Genomic DNA, 17,583 nt, shown 5'->3' with positions numbered 1-17,583 from the left:
CAAGAATATTAAGTCGTGAGTACATAGCATTTGCATTTTCATTAGTAAGCATTTCAAAAGAATTTAACTTTCGCATGGCTATGTGATATCTTTCCTCACGTTCACTTCTAGTTCCTTCGTGTAGAGCACAAATGTCCATCCACAAATCATGAGCATTTTTATGATTCCTTACTCTATTGAACACATCTTTGCAAAGGCCTCTAAAAAGGGTGTTTTTGGCCTTAGCATTCCATTTCTCATAATTGAACTCATCACCTACAAGATTTGTGGGATCTCTAGGTTCGGGGAACCCTTGAGTGGCGGCTTTATAGACACCAATGTCTATAGCCTCTAAGTATGCTTCCATACGAATTTTCCAATAAGGAAAATCGTCACCATCAAAAACGGGAGGAGGTCCATCCCCACCGGACATCGTAACTCTAGCGGTAAAGCTAATCTATGAGCAACAAGGCTTTGATACCAATTGAAAGGATCACGATGCCCAAGAGGGGGGTGAATTGGGCTTTTCTAAAAATCAACACTAATTAAAACCTAAGCAAGAGCTAAACAAGAGCCCAACTTCACCCCAACAACTAGCACTAAGAATATAATACTAGAAATGTAACAAAGCTAAGATAATACTTCAAATACTTGCTAAACAAATACACAATGTAAAGTTCTTGAATTAAGTGCGGAATGTAAAGCAAAGTTTAGAAGACTCCTCCAATTTTTCCCGAGGTATCGAAGAGTCGGCACTCTCCACTAGTCCTCGTTGGAGCACCCGCGCAAGGGTATCGCTCCCCCTTGGTCCTCGCAAGAACCAAGTGCTCACTACGAGATGATCCTTTGCCACTCCGGCGCGGTGGATCCCTCGAGACCGCTTACAAACTTGAGTCGGGTCACCAACAAGATCTTCACGGTGATCACCGAGCTCCCAACGCCACCAAGCCGTCTAGGTGATGTCGATCACCAAGAGTAACAAGTCGTAGACTTTCGCTTGACCAAGAGAAGCCTAATGCAAGTGGTGTGTGCTCTAGGTGGCTCTCACTAGCGCTAATGAGGAACAAACGCGGATTATGATTCTCTAATCTCCTCACTAGGCTTTTGGTGCTTGCAATGCTCTACCAATGTGCTGGAATAAATGTGGAGTGCAAGACATTGAATATGGTGGGTGGAGGGGGTATAAATAGCCCTCACCCACCAACTAGCCGTTACAGGCAACTTACTGCGCGATGGCGCACCGGACAGTCCGGTGTGCCACCGGTGCGCCAACGGTCACTTCCAACGGCTAGTTCTGAGAGAGAGCCGTTGGACTCATGGCGCACCGGACAGTGAACAGTCCACTGTCCGGTGCACACCGGACAGTCCGGTGCGGTGTCCGGTGTGCCACTAAAATTCAACTCAGAACACTGCGCTCTTGGGTTTCTGCGAAGGGGAGAGTCTCTGCCGTGGACCAGCCTGGCCCCACCTGGCAGAGGGTGCACCGGACAGTCCGGTGCCCCAAAGCCAGAAACTCTAACTCTAGTTTTTCAGCTGATTTTCAAATCGGTTTTCGTTCTAACTTGTGTGTGTGTTCTAGAGTGACACCTAGCACTGTATATGAGTGTGATTGTGCACCAACACTACACTAGAACTCTCTTGGTCAAACTACTCATCGACAACCCCTCTTTATAGTACGGCTAAAAGAGAATAAAAGACCTAACTAAATCGCGAGTGTCCACATCTCCTTGACACTCTGACTCCGTAGACCTTCACCTTTTGTTCCGTCGTTTTAGCCGTCGCTTCGAGTTCTTATTTCCGGGATTGTTTTCACCGTTGTAGTACTTCTACCTGTCATGCGACCTAACTTACCATTTGTCTCTGCAAAACACACGTTAGTCACATATAATATTACGTTGTCATTAATCACTAAAACCAACCAGGGGCCTAGATGCTTTCAGCGCCATCATTATTTGTTTACCGGGGCGAGCCAGATGGGACACCGGTCTTGTTCCCCGTAGCCTGAGCTAGCTAGGGGTAGGGTAATGATGGCCCCCCTGTGACGTGGTCGGTCCGAGCCCTGGGTCGGGCGAGGCGGAGGCTCCTCCGAGGTCAAGGTCGAGTCTGTCTTCCGAGGTCGGGGTCGAGTCCGAGCCCCAGGTCGGGCGAGGCGGAGACCGTCGTCCGAGGTCAAGGCCGAGTCCGAGCCCTGGCTCGGGCGAGGCGGAGTTCGTCGTCTTCCGGAGCCGAGGCTGAGTCCGAGCCCTGGGGTTGGGCGAGGCGGAGTTCGTCATCTTCCGGAGCCGAGGCTGAGTCCGAGCCCTGGGGTCGGGCGCGGCGGAGTTCGTCGTCTTCCGGAGCCGAGGCTGAGCCTGAGCCCTGGGGTCGGGCGAGGTGGAGTCCATCGTCCGAGGCCGAGACGGGGGCCGAGCCCTGGGGTCGGGCAAGGCGGAGCTTCCTATGGCGCCCGAGGCCGGACTTGGCTGCTGTCAGCCTCACTCTGTCGAGTGGCACAGCAGTCGGAGCGACGCAGGCAGCGCTGTCTTCTTGTCAGGTCGGTCAGTGGAGCGACGGAGTGACTGCGGTCACTTCGGCTCTGTCGACTGGAGCGCGCGTCAGGATAAGGTGTCAGGCGATCCTTGCATTAAATGCTCCTGTGATACGGTCGGTCGGCGTGGCGATCTGGCCAAGGTTGCTTCTCGGCGAAGACTGGGCCTCGGGCGAGCCGAATGTGTGTCCGTTGCTTGAGGGGGCCCTCGGGCGAGACATGAATCCTCCGGGGTCGGCTGCCCTTGCCCGAGACTGGGCTCGGGCGAGGCGAGGTCGTGTCCCTTGAGTGGATCGAGCCTTGACTTAATCGCACCCATCAGGCCTTTGCAGCTTTGTGCTGATGGGGGTTACCAGCTGAGATTAGGAGTCTTGGGGGTACCCCTAATTATGGTCCCCGACAAGTATGTACTCGTAGCGATTGATCTCGTCTAGCCTCGCTACGCTATGCTTAAAAATGGCGTCGAATGGATCAGCACATGTTTCGCTACACTTGTTACCGGAGAGGGGTCTGCTGCGTTTAGGAGCAATTTTGAATAGTAAAGTTATTTTGGCCCCTTCAATCCTCTCTAACCCTCTTACTCCAAGACAGACCTGTTTGGTTAGATATCAATCCAAGTGGTTGGACAAGATTAGATAGGTTTAAATTATAAACAAGTCAAAAACATTCTTAGATTTTTACAATCTCATCCAATCCACGTGGAATGGAATACCTGAAAGGGAAATGTGCCCTTGGGCCATTTCTAAGTATTTTGGTGATTGAGTGCCAACACAAGTGCTTAAATGTGAATCTATACCCATGGATGGACAAAGTGCAAATCAAGAGTAAAGGTATGTTTCTAAGCCTTAGTACATTGTTTTGAAGACTAATGTATTGTGTCTAAGTGCTTGAAACAGGAGAAATCGAGTCAGAGAAAAGTTGGCTGTGTACAGCCAAAAGGTTGTTCGGTCTGGAGCACCGGACTGTCCGGTGGTGCACCGGACAGTGTCCGGTGCGCCAGACTGACTCGGGCGAACTGGCCGCTCTCGGGAATTTACCGGCGACGTACGGCTATAATTCACCGGACTGTCCGGTGTGCACCGGACTGTCCGGTGAGCCAACGGTCGGCCGGGCCAACGGTCGGCCGCGCGATCTGCGCGGGACACGTGGCCGAGCCAACGGCTAGAAGGGGGCACCGGACTGTCCGGTGTGCACCGGACATGTCCGGTGCACCAACGGCTCCCAGATCTGCAACGGTGGACTGCGCCGTTTAAGGAAAGAAATCGGGCACCGGACAGTGTCCGGTGTGCACCGGACTGTCCGGTGCACCAGTCGACAGAAGGCAAGATCAGCCTTCCAGAATTGCTCTCAACGGCTCCTAGCTGCCTTGGGGCTATAAAAGGGACCCCTAGGCGCATGGAGGAATACATCAAGCATTCCTACAACATTCCTAAGCACCAAGACATCGATTCCGCGCATTTGGTTCATTGTGATAGCATCTAGAGCTCTTGTTGAGTTGTGAACTCATTGAGTTGTGTTGTGAGCTCTTGTTGCGACTTGTGTGCGTGTTGTTGCTCTGATTTTGAGTCTTGTGTGCGTTGCTAGTTCCTCCCTTACTCCGCATTTCTTTGTGAATCTCAAGTGTAAGGGCGAGAGGCTCCAAGTTGTGGAGATTCCTCGCAAACGGGATATTGAAAGGCAAAGCAAAACACCGTGGTATTCAAGTTGGTCTTTGGACTGCTTGAGAGGGGTTGATTGCAACCCTCGTCCGTTGGGACGCCACAACGTGGAGTAGGCAAGCGTTGGTCTTGGCCGAACCACGGGATAAACCACTGTGTCATCTCTGTGTTTGATCTCTTGTGGTATTGTGTTTTGTTGAGACTCCTCTCTAGCCACTTGGCGATTATTGTGCTAACACTTAACAAGTTTTTACGGCTATAAGTTTAAGTTTCACAGGATCACCTATTCACCCCCCCCCTCTAGGTGCTCTCAATTGGTATCGGAGCCGTTCTCTTCACAAGGGACTAACCGCCCGAAGAGATGGATCCTAAAGGGAAGGGAATCGTGATCAACGATAAGGAGAAGGAGTCCTTCGTCAACGAGCCAAGGGATGACAAGTCCAACGACTCGGGCTCGGGCCACAGACGCAAAGATGGGAAGAAGAAGAAGACAAGACGCATCAAGGAGATCGTCTACTACGACAGCGATGAGTCTACTTCCTCCCAAAAGGACGACGACCACAACGAATACGAGAGAAAGAAACCGGTCAATTCGAACTTTTCTTTTGATTACTCTCGTATTCCTCAAAGTACTAATGCTCATTTATTATCTATTCCACTTGGTAAACCTCCTCATTTTGATGGAGAGGACTACGGATTTTGGAGTCACAAAATGCGTAGTCACTTGTTCTCTCTCCATCCTAGCATATGGGAGATTGTAGAAAGTGGAATGCACTTTGATAGTACGGATAGTCCCATGTTTATTAATGAACAGATTCATAAAAATGCACAAGCTACTACTGTGTTGCTAGCCTCTTTGTGCAGGGACGAGTACCATAAGGTGAGCGGCTTGGACAATGCCAAGCAGATCTAGGACACCCTCAAGATCTCTCATGAGGGGAATGATGTCACCCTGCTCACCAAGATGGAGTTGGTGGAGGGCGAGCTTGGACGGTTCGCAATGATAAGGGGCGAGGAGCCAACTCAAACATACAACCGGCTCAAGACCCTTATCAACAAAATAAGGAGCTACGGAAGCACGCGATGGACGGATCACGACGTCGTCCGCCTAATGCTAAGGTCCTTTACCGTTCTTGATCCTCATTTGGTGAACAATATTCGTGAAAATCCTAGGTACACCAAGATGTCGCCCGAAGAAGTTCTGGGGAAGTTCGTAAGTGGGCGAATGATGATCAAGGAGGCAAGATATGTGGACGACGCGTTGAACGGTCCTATTCATGAGCCTCAACCCATTGCTCTCAAGGCAACGAGGAGCAAGGAGGCGCTACCGAGCAAGGTGGCGCAAGTTGAGGCGGCCGGGCTAAATAATGAGGAGATGGCCCTCATCATTAAGCGCTTCAAGACGGCGCTTAAAGGTCGCAAGGGACAGCCAAGCAAGACCAAGACAAAGGAGAAGCGCTCGTGCTTCAAATGTGGTAAGATTGGTCATTTCATTGCTAACTGTCCCGATAATGAAAGTGACCAGGAAAAGGGGAACAAAAGGGAGAAGAAGAAGCATTACAAGAAGGCCAAGGGCGAGGCACATATCGGAAAGGAGTGGGATTCGGATTGCTCCTCCTCCGACTCCGACAATGAAGGACTCGCCGCCACCGCCTTCAACAAGTCATCCCTCTTCCCAAACGAGCGTCACACTTGCCTCATGGCAAGGGAGAAGAAAGTAAGCACTCATGATACTAGTACTTATGCTTCTTCAAGTGAGGATGAGTCTAGTGATGATGATGAGATAGATTACTCATGCTTATTCAAGGGATTAGATAGATCTAAAATTAATAAGATTAATGAGTTGATTGATGCTTTGAATGACAAGAATAGATTACTAGAAAAACAAGAGGATCTTTTATATGAGGAGCATGATAAATTTGTTAGTGCACAAAATTCTCTTGCTCTAGAAATTAAAAGGAATGAAATGCTCTCTAGTGAATTATCTACTTGTCATGAATCCATCTCTAAATTAAAAAGTGTTAATGATGATTTGAATGCTAAGTTAGAAATAGCTAGTAAATCAACATCTTGTGTAGAAATTGTTGAAACTTGCAATAGGTGTAAAGATTTTGACATTGATGCTTGTAGTGAACACCTAGTTTCAATTTCCAAACTTAATGATGAATTGGCTAGTCTTAATGCTCAACTTAAGACTAGCAAGAGTAATTTTGATAAGCTAAAATTTGCAAGGGATGCCTACACAATTGGTAGACACCCCTCAATTAAGGATGGACTTGGCTACAAGAAGGAAGCCAAGAACTTGACAAGCCATAAGGCTCCCATCTCCGCCAAGGAGAAAGGGAAGGCCCCTATGGCTAGTAGTGTGCAAAAGAACCATGCCTTTATGTACCATGATAGGAGACAATCTAGAAATGCGTATAGGAGATGTAACGCATATGATGCTTTTGATTCCCATGACATGTTTGCGGCTAGTTCTTCTTATGTGCATGATAGAAATGTTGGTAGGAGAAATGTTGTTCATAATATGCCTAGGAGAAATGTTGTTAATGTTCCTAGGAAAGTAATGAATGAACCCTCTACAATTTATCATGCTTTAAATGCTTCCTTTGCTATTTGTAGAAAGGATAAGAAAATAGTTGCTAGGAAGTTAGGGGCAAAATGCAAGGGAGACAAAACTTGCATTTGGGTCCCTAAGGATATTTGCACTAACCTTGTAGGACCCAACATGAGTTGGGTACCTAAGACCCAAGCCTAAATTTGTCTTGCAGGTTTATGCATCCGGGGGTTCAAGCTGGATTATCGACAGCGGATGCACAAACCATATGACGGGGGAGAAGAAGATGTTCACCTCCTACGTCAAGAATAAGGATTCCCAAGATTCAATTATATTCGGTGATGAGAATCATGGCAAGGTAAAAGGGTTAGGTAAAATTGCAATTTCTAATGAGCACTCTATCTCCAATGTGTTTTTAGTTGAGTCTCTTGGTTACAATTTGCTATCTGTTAGTCAACTATGCAATATGGGATATAATTGTCTATTTACAAATGTAGATGTGTCTGTCTTTAGAAGGAGTGATGGTTCACTAGCATTTAAGGGTGTACTAGACGGCAAACTTTATTTAGTTGATTTTGCAAAAGAGGAGGCCGGTCTAGATGCATGCTTAATCGCTAAGACTAGCATGGGCTGGCTGTGGCATCGCCGCTTAGCTCATGTGGGGATGAAGAACCTTCACAAGCTTCTAAAGGGAGAACACGTGATAGGTTTGACTAACGTGCAATTCGAAAAAGATAGACCTTGTGCAGCTTGTCAAGCAGGTAAACAAGTGGGAGGAGCACATCACAGCAAGAATGTGATGACCACTTCAAGACCTCTGGAGCTGCTGCATATGGACCTCTTCGGACCCGTCGCCTATCTGAGCATAGGAGGAAGTAAGTATGGTCTAGTTATTGTTGATGACTTTTCCCGCTTCACTTGGGTATTCTTTTTGCAGGATAAGTCTGAAACCCAAGGGACCCTCAAGCGCTTCCTCAGGAGAGCTCAAAATGAGTTTGAGCTCAAGGTGAAGAAGATAAGGAGCGACAACGGGTCCGAGTTCAAGAACCTTCAAGTGGAGGAGTTCCTTGAGGAGGAAGGGATCAAGCACGAGTTCTCCGCTCCCTACACACCACAGCAAAATGGTGTGGTAGAGAGGAAGAACAGGACGCTAATCGATATGGCGAGGACGATGCTTGGAGAATTCAAGACCCCCGAGCGTTTTTGGTCGGAAGCCGTGAACACGGCTTGCCACGCCATCAACAGGGTCTACCTTCATCGCCTCCTCAAGAAGACTTCGTATGAGCTACTAACCGGTAACAAACCCAATGTATCTTACTTTCGTGTATTTGGGAGCAGGTGCTACATTCTAGTGAAGAAGGGTAGAAATTCTAAATTTGCTCCCAAAGCTGTAGAAGGGTTTTTGTTAGGTTATGACTCAAATACAAAGGCGTATAGAGTCTTCAACAAATCATCGGGTTTGGTTGAAGTCTCTAGCGACGTTGTATTTGATGAGACTAATGGCTCTCCAAGAGAGCAAGTTGTTGATTGTAATGATATAGATGAAGAAGATGTTCCGACGGCCGCTATACGAACCATGGCGATTGGAGAAGTGCGGTCACAGGAACAAGATGAACGAGATCAACCCTCTTCCTCAACAACGGTGCATCCCCCAACTCAAGACGATGAACAGGTTCATCAAAAGGAGGCGTGTGATCAAGGGGGAGCACAAGATGATCACGTGATGGAGGAAGAAGCGCAACCGGCACCTCCAACCCAAGTTCGAGCGATGATTCAAAGGGATCATCCCGTCGATCAGATTTTGGGTGACATAAACAAGGGAGTAACTACTCGGTCTCGATTAGTTAATTTTTGTGAGCATTACTCTTTTGTCTCTTCTATTGAGCCTTTCAGGGTAGAGGAGGCCTTGCTAGATCCGGATTGGGTATTGGCCATGCAGGAGGAACTCAACAACTTCAAGCGCAATGAAGTTTGGACACTGGTGCCTCGTCCCAAGCAAAATGTTGTGGGAACCAAGTGGGTGTTCCGCAACAAACAGGACGAGCACGGGGTGGTGACGAGGAACAGGGCTCGACTTGTGGCAAAAGGTTATGCCCAAGTCGCAGGTTTGGACTTTGAGGAGACGTTTGCTCCTGTGGCTAGGCTAGAATCAATTCGTATCTTGCTAGCATATGCCGCTCACCATTCTTTCAGGTTGTACCAAATGGATGTGAAGAGCGCTTTCCTCAATGGGCCAATCAAGGAGGAGGTGTACGTGGAGCAACCCCCTGGCTTCGAGGATGAACGGTACCCCGACCACGTATGTAAGCTCTCTAAGGCGCTCTATGGACTTAAGCAAGCCCCAAGAGCATGGTATGAATGCCTTAGAGACTCCTTAATTGCTAATGCTTTCAAGGTTGGAAAAGCCGATCCAACTCTTTTCACCAAGACTTGTGATGGTGATTTGTTTGTGTGCCAAATTTATGTCGATGACATAATATTTGGTTCTACTAATAAAAAGTCTTGTGAAGAGTTTAGCAGGGTGATGACGCAGAAATTTGAGATGTCAATGATGGGCGAGTTGAACTACTTCCTTGGGTTCCAAGTGAAGCAACTCAAGGACGGCACCTTCATCTCTCAAACGAAGTACACGCAAGACCTGCTGAAGCGGTTTGGGATGAAGGACGCCAAGCCCGCAAAGACTCCAATGGGGACCGACGGACACACTGATCACAACAAAGGAGGTAAGTCCGTTGATCAAAAGGCATACCGGTCAATGATAGGGTCATTACTTTACTTATGTGCTAGTAGACCGGATATTATGCTTAGCGTATGCATGTGTGCTAGATTTCAATCCGATCCTAAGGAGTGTCACTTAGTGGCAGTGAAGCGAATCCTTAGATATTTAGTTGCTACACCTTGCTTTGGGATCTGGTATCCAAAGGGGTCTACCTTTGACCTAATTGGATATTCAGATTCCGACTATGCTGGATGTAAGGTCGATAGGAAGAGTACATCGGGGACGTGCCAATTCTTAGGAAGGTCCCTGGTGTCATGGAACTCTAAGAAACAAACTTCCGTTGCCCTATCCACCGCTGAGGCCGAGTATGTTGCCGCAGGACAGTGTTGCGCGCAACTACTTTGGATGAGGCAAACCCTCAGGGACTTTGGCTACAATCTGAGCAAAGTCCCACTCCTATGTGATAATGAGAGTGCTATCCGCATGGCGGAAAATCCCGTTGAGCACAGCCGCACAAAGCACATAGACATCCGGCATCACTTTTTGAGAGACCACCAGCAAAAGGGAGATATCGAAGTGTTTCATGTTAGCACCGAGAACCAGCTAGCCGATATCTTTACCAAGCCTCTAGATGAGAAGACCTTTTGCAGGTTGCGTAGTGAGTTAAATGTCCTAGATTCGCGGAACTTGGATTGATTTATAGCATACATGTGTTTATGCCTTTGATCATGTTCCTTATGCATTTTGTTGCTTAATAATGGTGCTCAAGTTGTACAAACACTCCCTGGACCTCACAAGTTCGTTGCAAAGTGATGCACATGTTTAGGGGGAGATGTGTTACAACTTGACCCTTTGAGACTAACCATGTGCTTGAGTTTGCTTGTTTTAGTCTCAAAGGAGGTTTGAAAGGGGAAAAGGTGGACTTGGACCACGAAAGACTTCCACTGCACTCCGATGAGAGGGTAACTTATTCCAAGTTCATCTTATGTACTCTTATTGCCTTTGTATTCTTATTGAAGATTTCGGTGAGGCAATGGGGTTCGAGGGCCAAGATTGATCCCGTTTTGGTGCTTGATGCCAAAGGGGGAGAAAATAAAGGCCAAAGTGATAAATGGATCAGCTACCACTTGAGAGATTTTGAAAATAGTAGAATAGAGTTTTTTGTTTTGTCAAAACTCTTTTATTGTCTCTCTTGTCAAAAGTTGGCTTCTTGTGGGGAGAAATGTTGATTATGGGAAAAAGGGGGAGTTTTTTGAATCCTGAATCAAATACTCCTGAAATGACTCTCTTTATGACTTAACATGTGTGTTTGACTTAGAGATAGAAATTTGAGTTTTGATTTGCAAAAACAAACCAAGTGGTGGCAAAGGATGATCCATATATGCCAAAATTGAATCAAAATAAATTTGAGTTTTATTTGAAGTGATATTGCACTTGTTCTAGTTGCTTTATGTTGTGTTGGCATAAATCACCAAAAAGGGGGAGATTGAAAGGGAAATGTGCCCTTGGGCCATTTCTAAGTATTTTGGTGATTGAGTGCCAACACAAGTGCTTAAATGTGAATCTATACCCATGGATGGACAAAGTGCAAATCAAGAGTAAAGGTATGTTTCTAAGCCTTAGTACATTGTTTTGAAGACTAATGTATTGTGTCTAAGTGCTTGAAACAGGAGAAATCGAGTCAGAGAAAAGTTGGCTGTGTACAGCCAAAAGGCTGTTCGGTCTGGAGCACCGGACTGTCCGGTGGTGCACCGGACAGTGTCCGGTGCGCCAGACTGACTCAGGCGAACTGGCCGCTCTCGGGAATTTACCGGCGACGTACGGCTATAATTCACCGGACTGTCTGGTGTGCACCGGACTGTCCGGTGAGCCAACGGTCGGCCGGGCCAACGGTCGGCCGCGCGATCTGAACGGGACACGTCCGCTAGAAGGGGGCACCGGACTGTCCGGTGTGCACCGGACATGTCCGGTGCACCAACGGCTCCCAGATCTGCAACGGTGGACTGCGCCGTTTAAGGAAAGAAATCGGGCACCGGACAGTGTCCGGTGTGCACCGGACTGTCCGGTGCACCAGTCGACAGAAGGCAAGATCAGCCTTCCAGAATTGCTCTCAACGGCTCCTAGCTGCCTTGGGGCTATAAAAGGGACCCCTAGGCGCATGGAGGAATACATCAAGCATTCCTACAACATTCCTAAGCACCAAGACATCGATTACGCGCATTTGGTTCATTGTGATAGCATCTAGAGCTCTTGTTGAGTTGTGAACTCATTGAGTTGTGTTGCGAGCTCTTGTTGCGACTTGTGTGCGTGTTGTTGCTCTGATTTTGAGTCTTGTGTGCGTTGCTAGTTCCTCCCTTACTCCGTATTTCTTTGTGAATCTCAAGTGTAAGGGCGAGAGGCTCCAAGTTGTGGAGATTCCTCGCAAACGGGATATTGAAAGGCAAAGCAAAACACCGTGGTATTCAAGTTGGTCTTTGGACCGCTTGAGAGGGGTTGATTGCAACCCTCGTCCGTTGGGACGCCACAACGTGGAGTAGGCAAGCGTTGGTCTTGGCCGAACCACGGGATAAACCACTGTGTCATCTCTGTGTTTGATCTCTTGTGGTATTGTGTTTTGTTGAGACTCCTCTCTAGCCACTTGGCGATTATTGTGCTAACACTTAACAAGTTTTTACGGCTATAAGTTTAAGTTTCACAGGATCACCTATTCACCCCCCCCCCTCTAGGTGCTCTCAATACCCGAACAAGACCTTAAGCGGGTGACAGAGGGCCTATCACCTCTCTCTTGGGTATCAGGTCCCTCTATGGATCTCGGACAAGAAAGTTCAGCAAATATTATACTTAGGTCCTATCGTTTATTGGTGGAACGATAGTTAACTATTTTTTGCACTTTTTAAGTTTTAGGGTATAGTTTTGACATTTTAAACATTTTAAATGTAAAAAATGAAAAAACTATGGCTGCGCCGCGCGACATTGTACTCTCTTGGCCTTCACGGTGTAGAGCGCCTTAGGGTACACACTTTTTTCAGGGTGTAGGCGCACAATTGGCTGATGCTCGCGACTCTCCATTGAGCTCTCTTTTACGCTGCTCCTGTGAAGCATGTAGGCTAGTGTTTTGGTAGTTAATGACAAACATGTGCCAAGTTTTTTAGTGATGGCATTCTAATGACAAACATCCAAGCCTCCAAACCTCTCTAACTCGCACACTTTGCTAGGGATTGCATTCTAGTTAGTTTGAGAGTGCTCTGGTGCATTGCATCAAGTTGTTTGTTAGAAGTTTGGGTAGTATTTATAAAATAAATTGCCCAATATTTTCAAATTATTCTAACTACCCAGAGCTCTTGCTCTAACATCTCGGAGTTCAGTCCTAGCTATGCCTACTTTGTATTTCACTGTTTATGTCTTATGTGGTGATTAGAAAAGTGAAATGTCTAGGTTGATAGTATAGATATTCGTACTCTAAACCTGCGCAAGTTAGTTGCTAATATGATTATCTAGTACCACTTGGAGAGCAATCTAATAGTGCATATGCACTAGGATCAAGTGGCATGGTGAGAAGCAAGTGAAAGCCTTTGAAAAATGTACTCAATGCTAAAGATGTTGGACATCTAGTTTTGTGTGGGGCCTTATGGACAAAGCAAGACAATAAAACGACAATATTTTTTTGTCCAAACTCCAACTTCAATAATCTTGATTTTTTTTTAAAATATTATTCAAAGGCCAAAAGGATACACAACCCACTTAAATCATTGATTTAAAACGCAATGGATCAACCTAGAATTCCAATCCAAAGGTCCAACTATTAATTAGGAGCATACCAAAAAAAATCTAAAGCATGTTGACTCCAAATGATCTCACATAGGATGATCAACAAATTTTAGCCTTAGTATTTTTAAACCATTTTCCAAAGGTTTTTCTCTCAACTTTCAATTATCACTCGATTCTAGCAGCGTATACAAAGTTAGATCACTCAAATGGCTCTATGTGTATGATATGCGAACAAGTTCGCCCCTCTTAATAGTAGGACAATCTATTCTAAACCTGATCATACACTTCTCTAAACAACCTTTGACGATGAAATGAAATGCCCTACAAGTTATATCTTTGCCTTAATTATGTTTCATCTCCTCAAATGATGAGGCTATATAAGCATCAACCTCGATCATCAAATGTTGAACAATGATTATTTATTCGATTAGCCAACCATGCTACCTTTGATCATTGCACATAACATGAAGTTCAATACACCATCCTTCACTAACTGGTGAATAATGAACATCCAAAGTGTGACAACCATGTTATCTTTGATCATTACGGGGTAGGACACCTAACTAAAATTTAGTCTTTGTCACATTAGATATTAGTGTCGATTACGAGTATTAAATATAGTCTAGTCACAAAACTATTAAATATAGTCTAATTACAAAACTAGTTATATAAATAAAGACTAAACGACGGAACAAATTTATTAAGCCTAATTAATCCTGGATTAGCAAATGTTTACTGTAGCATCACATAAGCGAATCATGGACTAATTATACTTAATACTTGTCTTGTTATTTAGTTCTTATCTGTATAATTAGTTTTTTAGCTAGGAGAGACTAGCTTCTTGGTTTTTAAAAAACTGTGAATCTAATTTCTATAAACTGAGACTGATATTTCTGGAACCACCTCAGTTTTTATAATCAGTTTGTTAAACACTAGGTGGTTTCAAACATGTCCTTAATCATCCGATGTGATAGGACTCAAACGGACCAGTATATATATAGTAGTAATACGTAATTCCTGAGCACACGGATCTGGATGTACCAACATCGAACGGGTACAAAGGTCACTTTTCCTGAAGGTGATTGCAAACGTATGTGTGACCGAGAAATATAAACAAACAGAAATATGATCTTAGTGCGCGGCTTGCAATAATGGAGGACACGTCTGAATTTGGATGGACCGATGAACTGAGACTGGATTCGCAGGTACTAACTACGTAGCCGCTCTTGCCGGTAGCGGATTGAGGCGCGGTGTGGGGATGAGGAGGAGATGGTTCTTCCGGGCGGTGACGAGCCCCGCTGCCTCCTCCATGTCCAAGGGCGGCGCAGTGGATTGGCCCGGCGGGATGGGCACCTCCCAGTGGAAGCACTGCACCAGCGCGGCGAGGAAGGCCGGCACGGCCTGCATGGCTAGGCCCATGCCGGGGCAGGCGCGGCGGCCGCTTCCAAACGGCATGAGCTGCATGTGCTGCCCCTTGGGGTCCACGCCGGCGCCGGCGCCGCCGGGCATGAAGCGCTCGGGCCGGAACTGGAGCGGGTCCTCCCAGCAGCCCGGGTCGCGGCCGATGGAGAAGATGTTGAAGAAGACGGAGGTCTTGGGCGGGATGACGTAGCCGCGGACGTGGACCGGCTCGATGGTCTCCCGCTGAGCGAACACCGCGGGGGGCTGCAGCCGCAGCGTCTCCTTGAAGACGGCCTGCAGGTAGGGAAGGCGCGGGACGTCCTGCTCCCCGACCAGGCGCGACGCGCCCACCACGGCGTCCAGCTCCGCGCGCAGCTTGTCCATGCAGGCCGGGTGGTTGATGAGCAGCGCCAGCATCCACTCCACGCTGGTGGCGGTGGTGTCGGAGCCGGCCGTGAAGATGTCGAGGACGAACGCCTTGATGTTCTCCCTGGTGAGCCTGACCTCGGCGTTGGCGTCCTCCGCCGCGTCCATGAGGATGTCCAGCAGGTCCTTGGTGCCGCCGCCGGTGTCGGTGGTGGCGTGGCGACGACGGCGACTCTCCTCCTTGCCCGTGATCATGATCTCCAGCAGCGCGTCGAACTTGTCACGCACCTCGCGCGTCCTCCGCGTGAGCCCCTGCAGGTCCCAGCCGCGGCAGAGGCCGACGTAGTCCTCGACGTTGAAGGCCCCCACGAGCTCGGCGACGTGCTTGGCGCAGTCCCTGGCCGCCTCCGTCATGTGGCCCGGCAGCGCGCTGGCCACCATGCGCATGATGGCGTTGTTGGACATGCTGATGAGGTGGCGGCTGACGTCGATGGGCTCCCGAGCGGCGGCCGCCTGGCGCGCCGCCTCCAGCACGGCCGCCAGCTCGGCCTCCCGCACGGGGCGCAGCTGGTCCACGGTCCGCGGGCCCAGCAGCTCCGACATGCAGAGGCGCTTCATGAAGCGCCAGTGCGGGCCGTAGGGCGCGAAGGCGAAGCCGGCGTCGTCGTAGGCGAGGTGGCGCGTGACGGCCGTGAGCGGCCGCTCCGGGATGCTGGCCTCGTGCTTGAGGAGGTCCCGCGCGGCGTCCGCGGTGCCCGCGACGACGCAGTGCGTGGAGGGCCCGAGGCGGAGGTAGACGAGCGGCCCGTAGCGTGCCAGGATGCGGTCGAAGGCCCTGTGCGGCGGCGGGCGGATGAGGTGCAGGTGTCCGATCAGCGGGAGGGCCATCGGGCTCGGGGGCAGCCTGCTGTTGCGGTTGCTCCATGTGGAGAAGACGAGGGTGGAGAGCGCCACGAGGAGCAGCACGGCGGGCAGCAGGGCCAGGCCGCCACTGGCAGCAGCAGCATCAGCTTCCATATCTGCCCTCGTCTCGTACGGTGTGGCGGGGGGTTATATTTCGAGGCGTGGTTGGACTCTGCATAATAGTAGTACTTTGCTATGTATAGAACACAAGAGGGGCAGTGATGGAGAGAGGGCCAGCCAAAAGCCAGGAGCGACGGGGAGGAACGCAGGCCGCCCGTGGCACCTACCTCTCTGTGTGCCACTGCCACTGCCATCACGGAGCGGTTGATCTCTTTCTCGTGCCGAACATAAACAAAAGACCCGATTTGACCTCAAAAAGGTTAGGTACGGTATGCGGCCCCGATTGCATTCCGCGACCATAAACTACTCCATTCATTTTAACTTATGCTTTTTTTAATAATTTATTTTTTTACAATGTATATAATTTAGATACATATTATATTTTAATACACAGTAAAATAATATAGCTAGAAAAAATAATCAAACCCTTTTATATTTTAGAACAAAGAAAATCAAAAATCGGTATATAACATTGTAATATTGTAGCAATTAGATTACCCTCACCAACACAACAGGATTTAAGTCACAACTAACGGGGAAAAAACTCGAACCGTGAATATAGATTACACATACTTTTTAAATATTTTTTGTCACGTTCCTGTTCCTGAAAAAAGTAGAACGCCCTACAAATTCAAAAATCAAATAATTATCCGTTAACTCAGTCATTTTTGCACTTGTCTATTTTCACTGTATTATCACCAGTTTAAACTTTGCAAAACCTACTCAACCAAATTATCCCACGCTCATTCCTTCGTTAAAATCTGCCAACCAAATTGCACCAGACCTAACACATCGTCAAAATCAAATCGCCACATAACACACTCTTTCTTACTCACTCAATTCTAATAGACAATATTATTTGAATCATTCATCATCATTCTCCACGTCCCCGCCACCAACCCCTCCCCTCGCGCCGTCGACGCCGTCGTCGACCCCTTCTCTCTTCTTAGGATCCTAACGTTAACACAATCTATAAGATTATATTATAACTCATATGATCATCTCAATGTTCCAAAAAATCATCCCCGCCCACCACCACCGCCACCATGAATGGTCCATAAGCGGTATGGCAATAAAGTGGGCAATTATTGCATCACAACTCGTTGAGAAGGAAGAGATCAACCATAGCGAGATAAAAGTCTTGTTAGTTACTCCCTGGGTTCCAAGATATTTTGGCTATTTTAAGTATGTTACTTTTTATATATTTAAAAATACACTATGTATACACATATAATACAAACAATATATTAAAACCAAAATATCTTAATATTTAAACACAAAAAAATAACGGTAACCATGCTACTGCAAAAATAGTAGGGATACAATGGGGGGTTGTAATGAGGATGGAGCAAACACCCACTCATGTTGATATCCAACATAAGTCACACTCACACCTATAATACTTAACGGATAGATTTTTACCTACTGGGTGATCAACAAGTGCAAATACTTAAACAATATAAATAAGATATTTAAAAACAAAAATATATTAATATTTAAAACAGAAAAATGTGATCATGCTAATGCCAAAATAGTAGGGATGCAAAGGTAGGATGTAATGCGGGTGGAGCAAACACTCACTCAT

General features: G+C 47.4%; 1 protein-coding gene across 1 annotated transcript; it reads right to left on the bottom strand.

Annotated features, from left to right (window-relative positions):
* Window positions 1-14,176: 14,176 nt before the first annotated feature.
* Window positions 14,177-16,188, bottom strand: LOC103639121 (cytochrome P450 93G2). Its single transcript, XM_008661918.2, has one exon. It carries the CDS (start codon window positions 15,990-15,992, stop codon window positions 14,421-14,423), a length of 1,572 nt encoding a protein of 523 aa, XP_008660140.1. The 5' UTR covers window positions 15,993-16,188; the 3' UTR covers window positions 14,177-14,420.
* Between the last annotated feature and the right edge of the window lie 1,395 nt (window positions 16,189-17,583).

Source organism: Zea mays, chromosome 9 (assembly GCF_902167145.1).
Source record: "Zea mays cultivar B73 chromosome 9, Zm-B73-REFERENCE-NAM-5.0, whole genome shotgun sequence".
In the NCBI taxonomy this organism is placed as follows: domain Eukaryota; kingdom Viridiplantae; phylum Streptophyta; class Magnoliopsida; order Poales; family Poaceae; genus Zea; species Zea mays.
The sequence above is the reverse complement of the archived record's forward strand: the minus strand, read 5'-3'. Positions and strand labels throughout refer to the sequence as shown.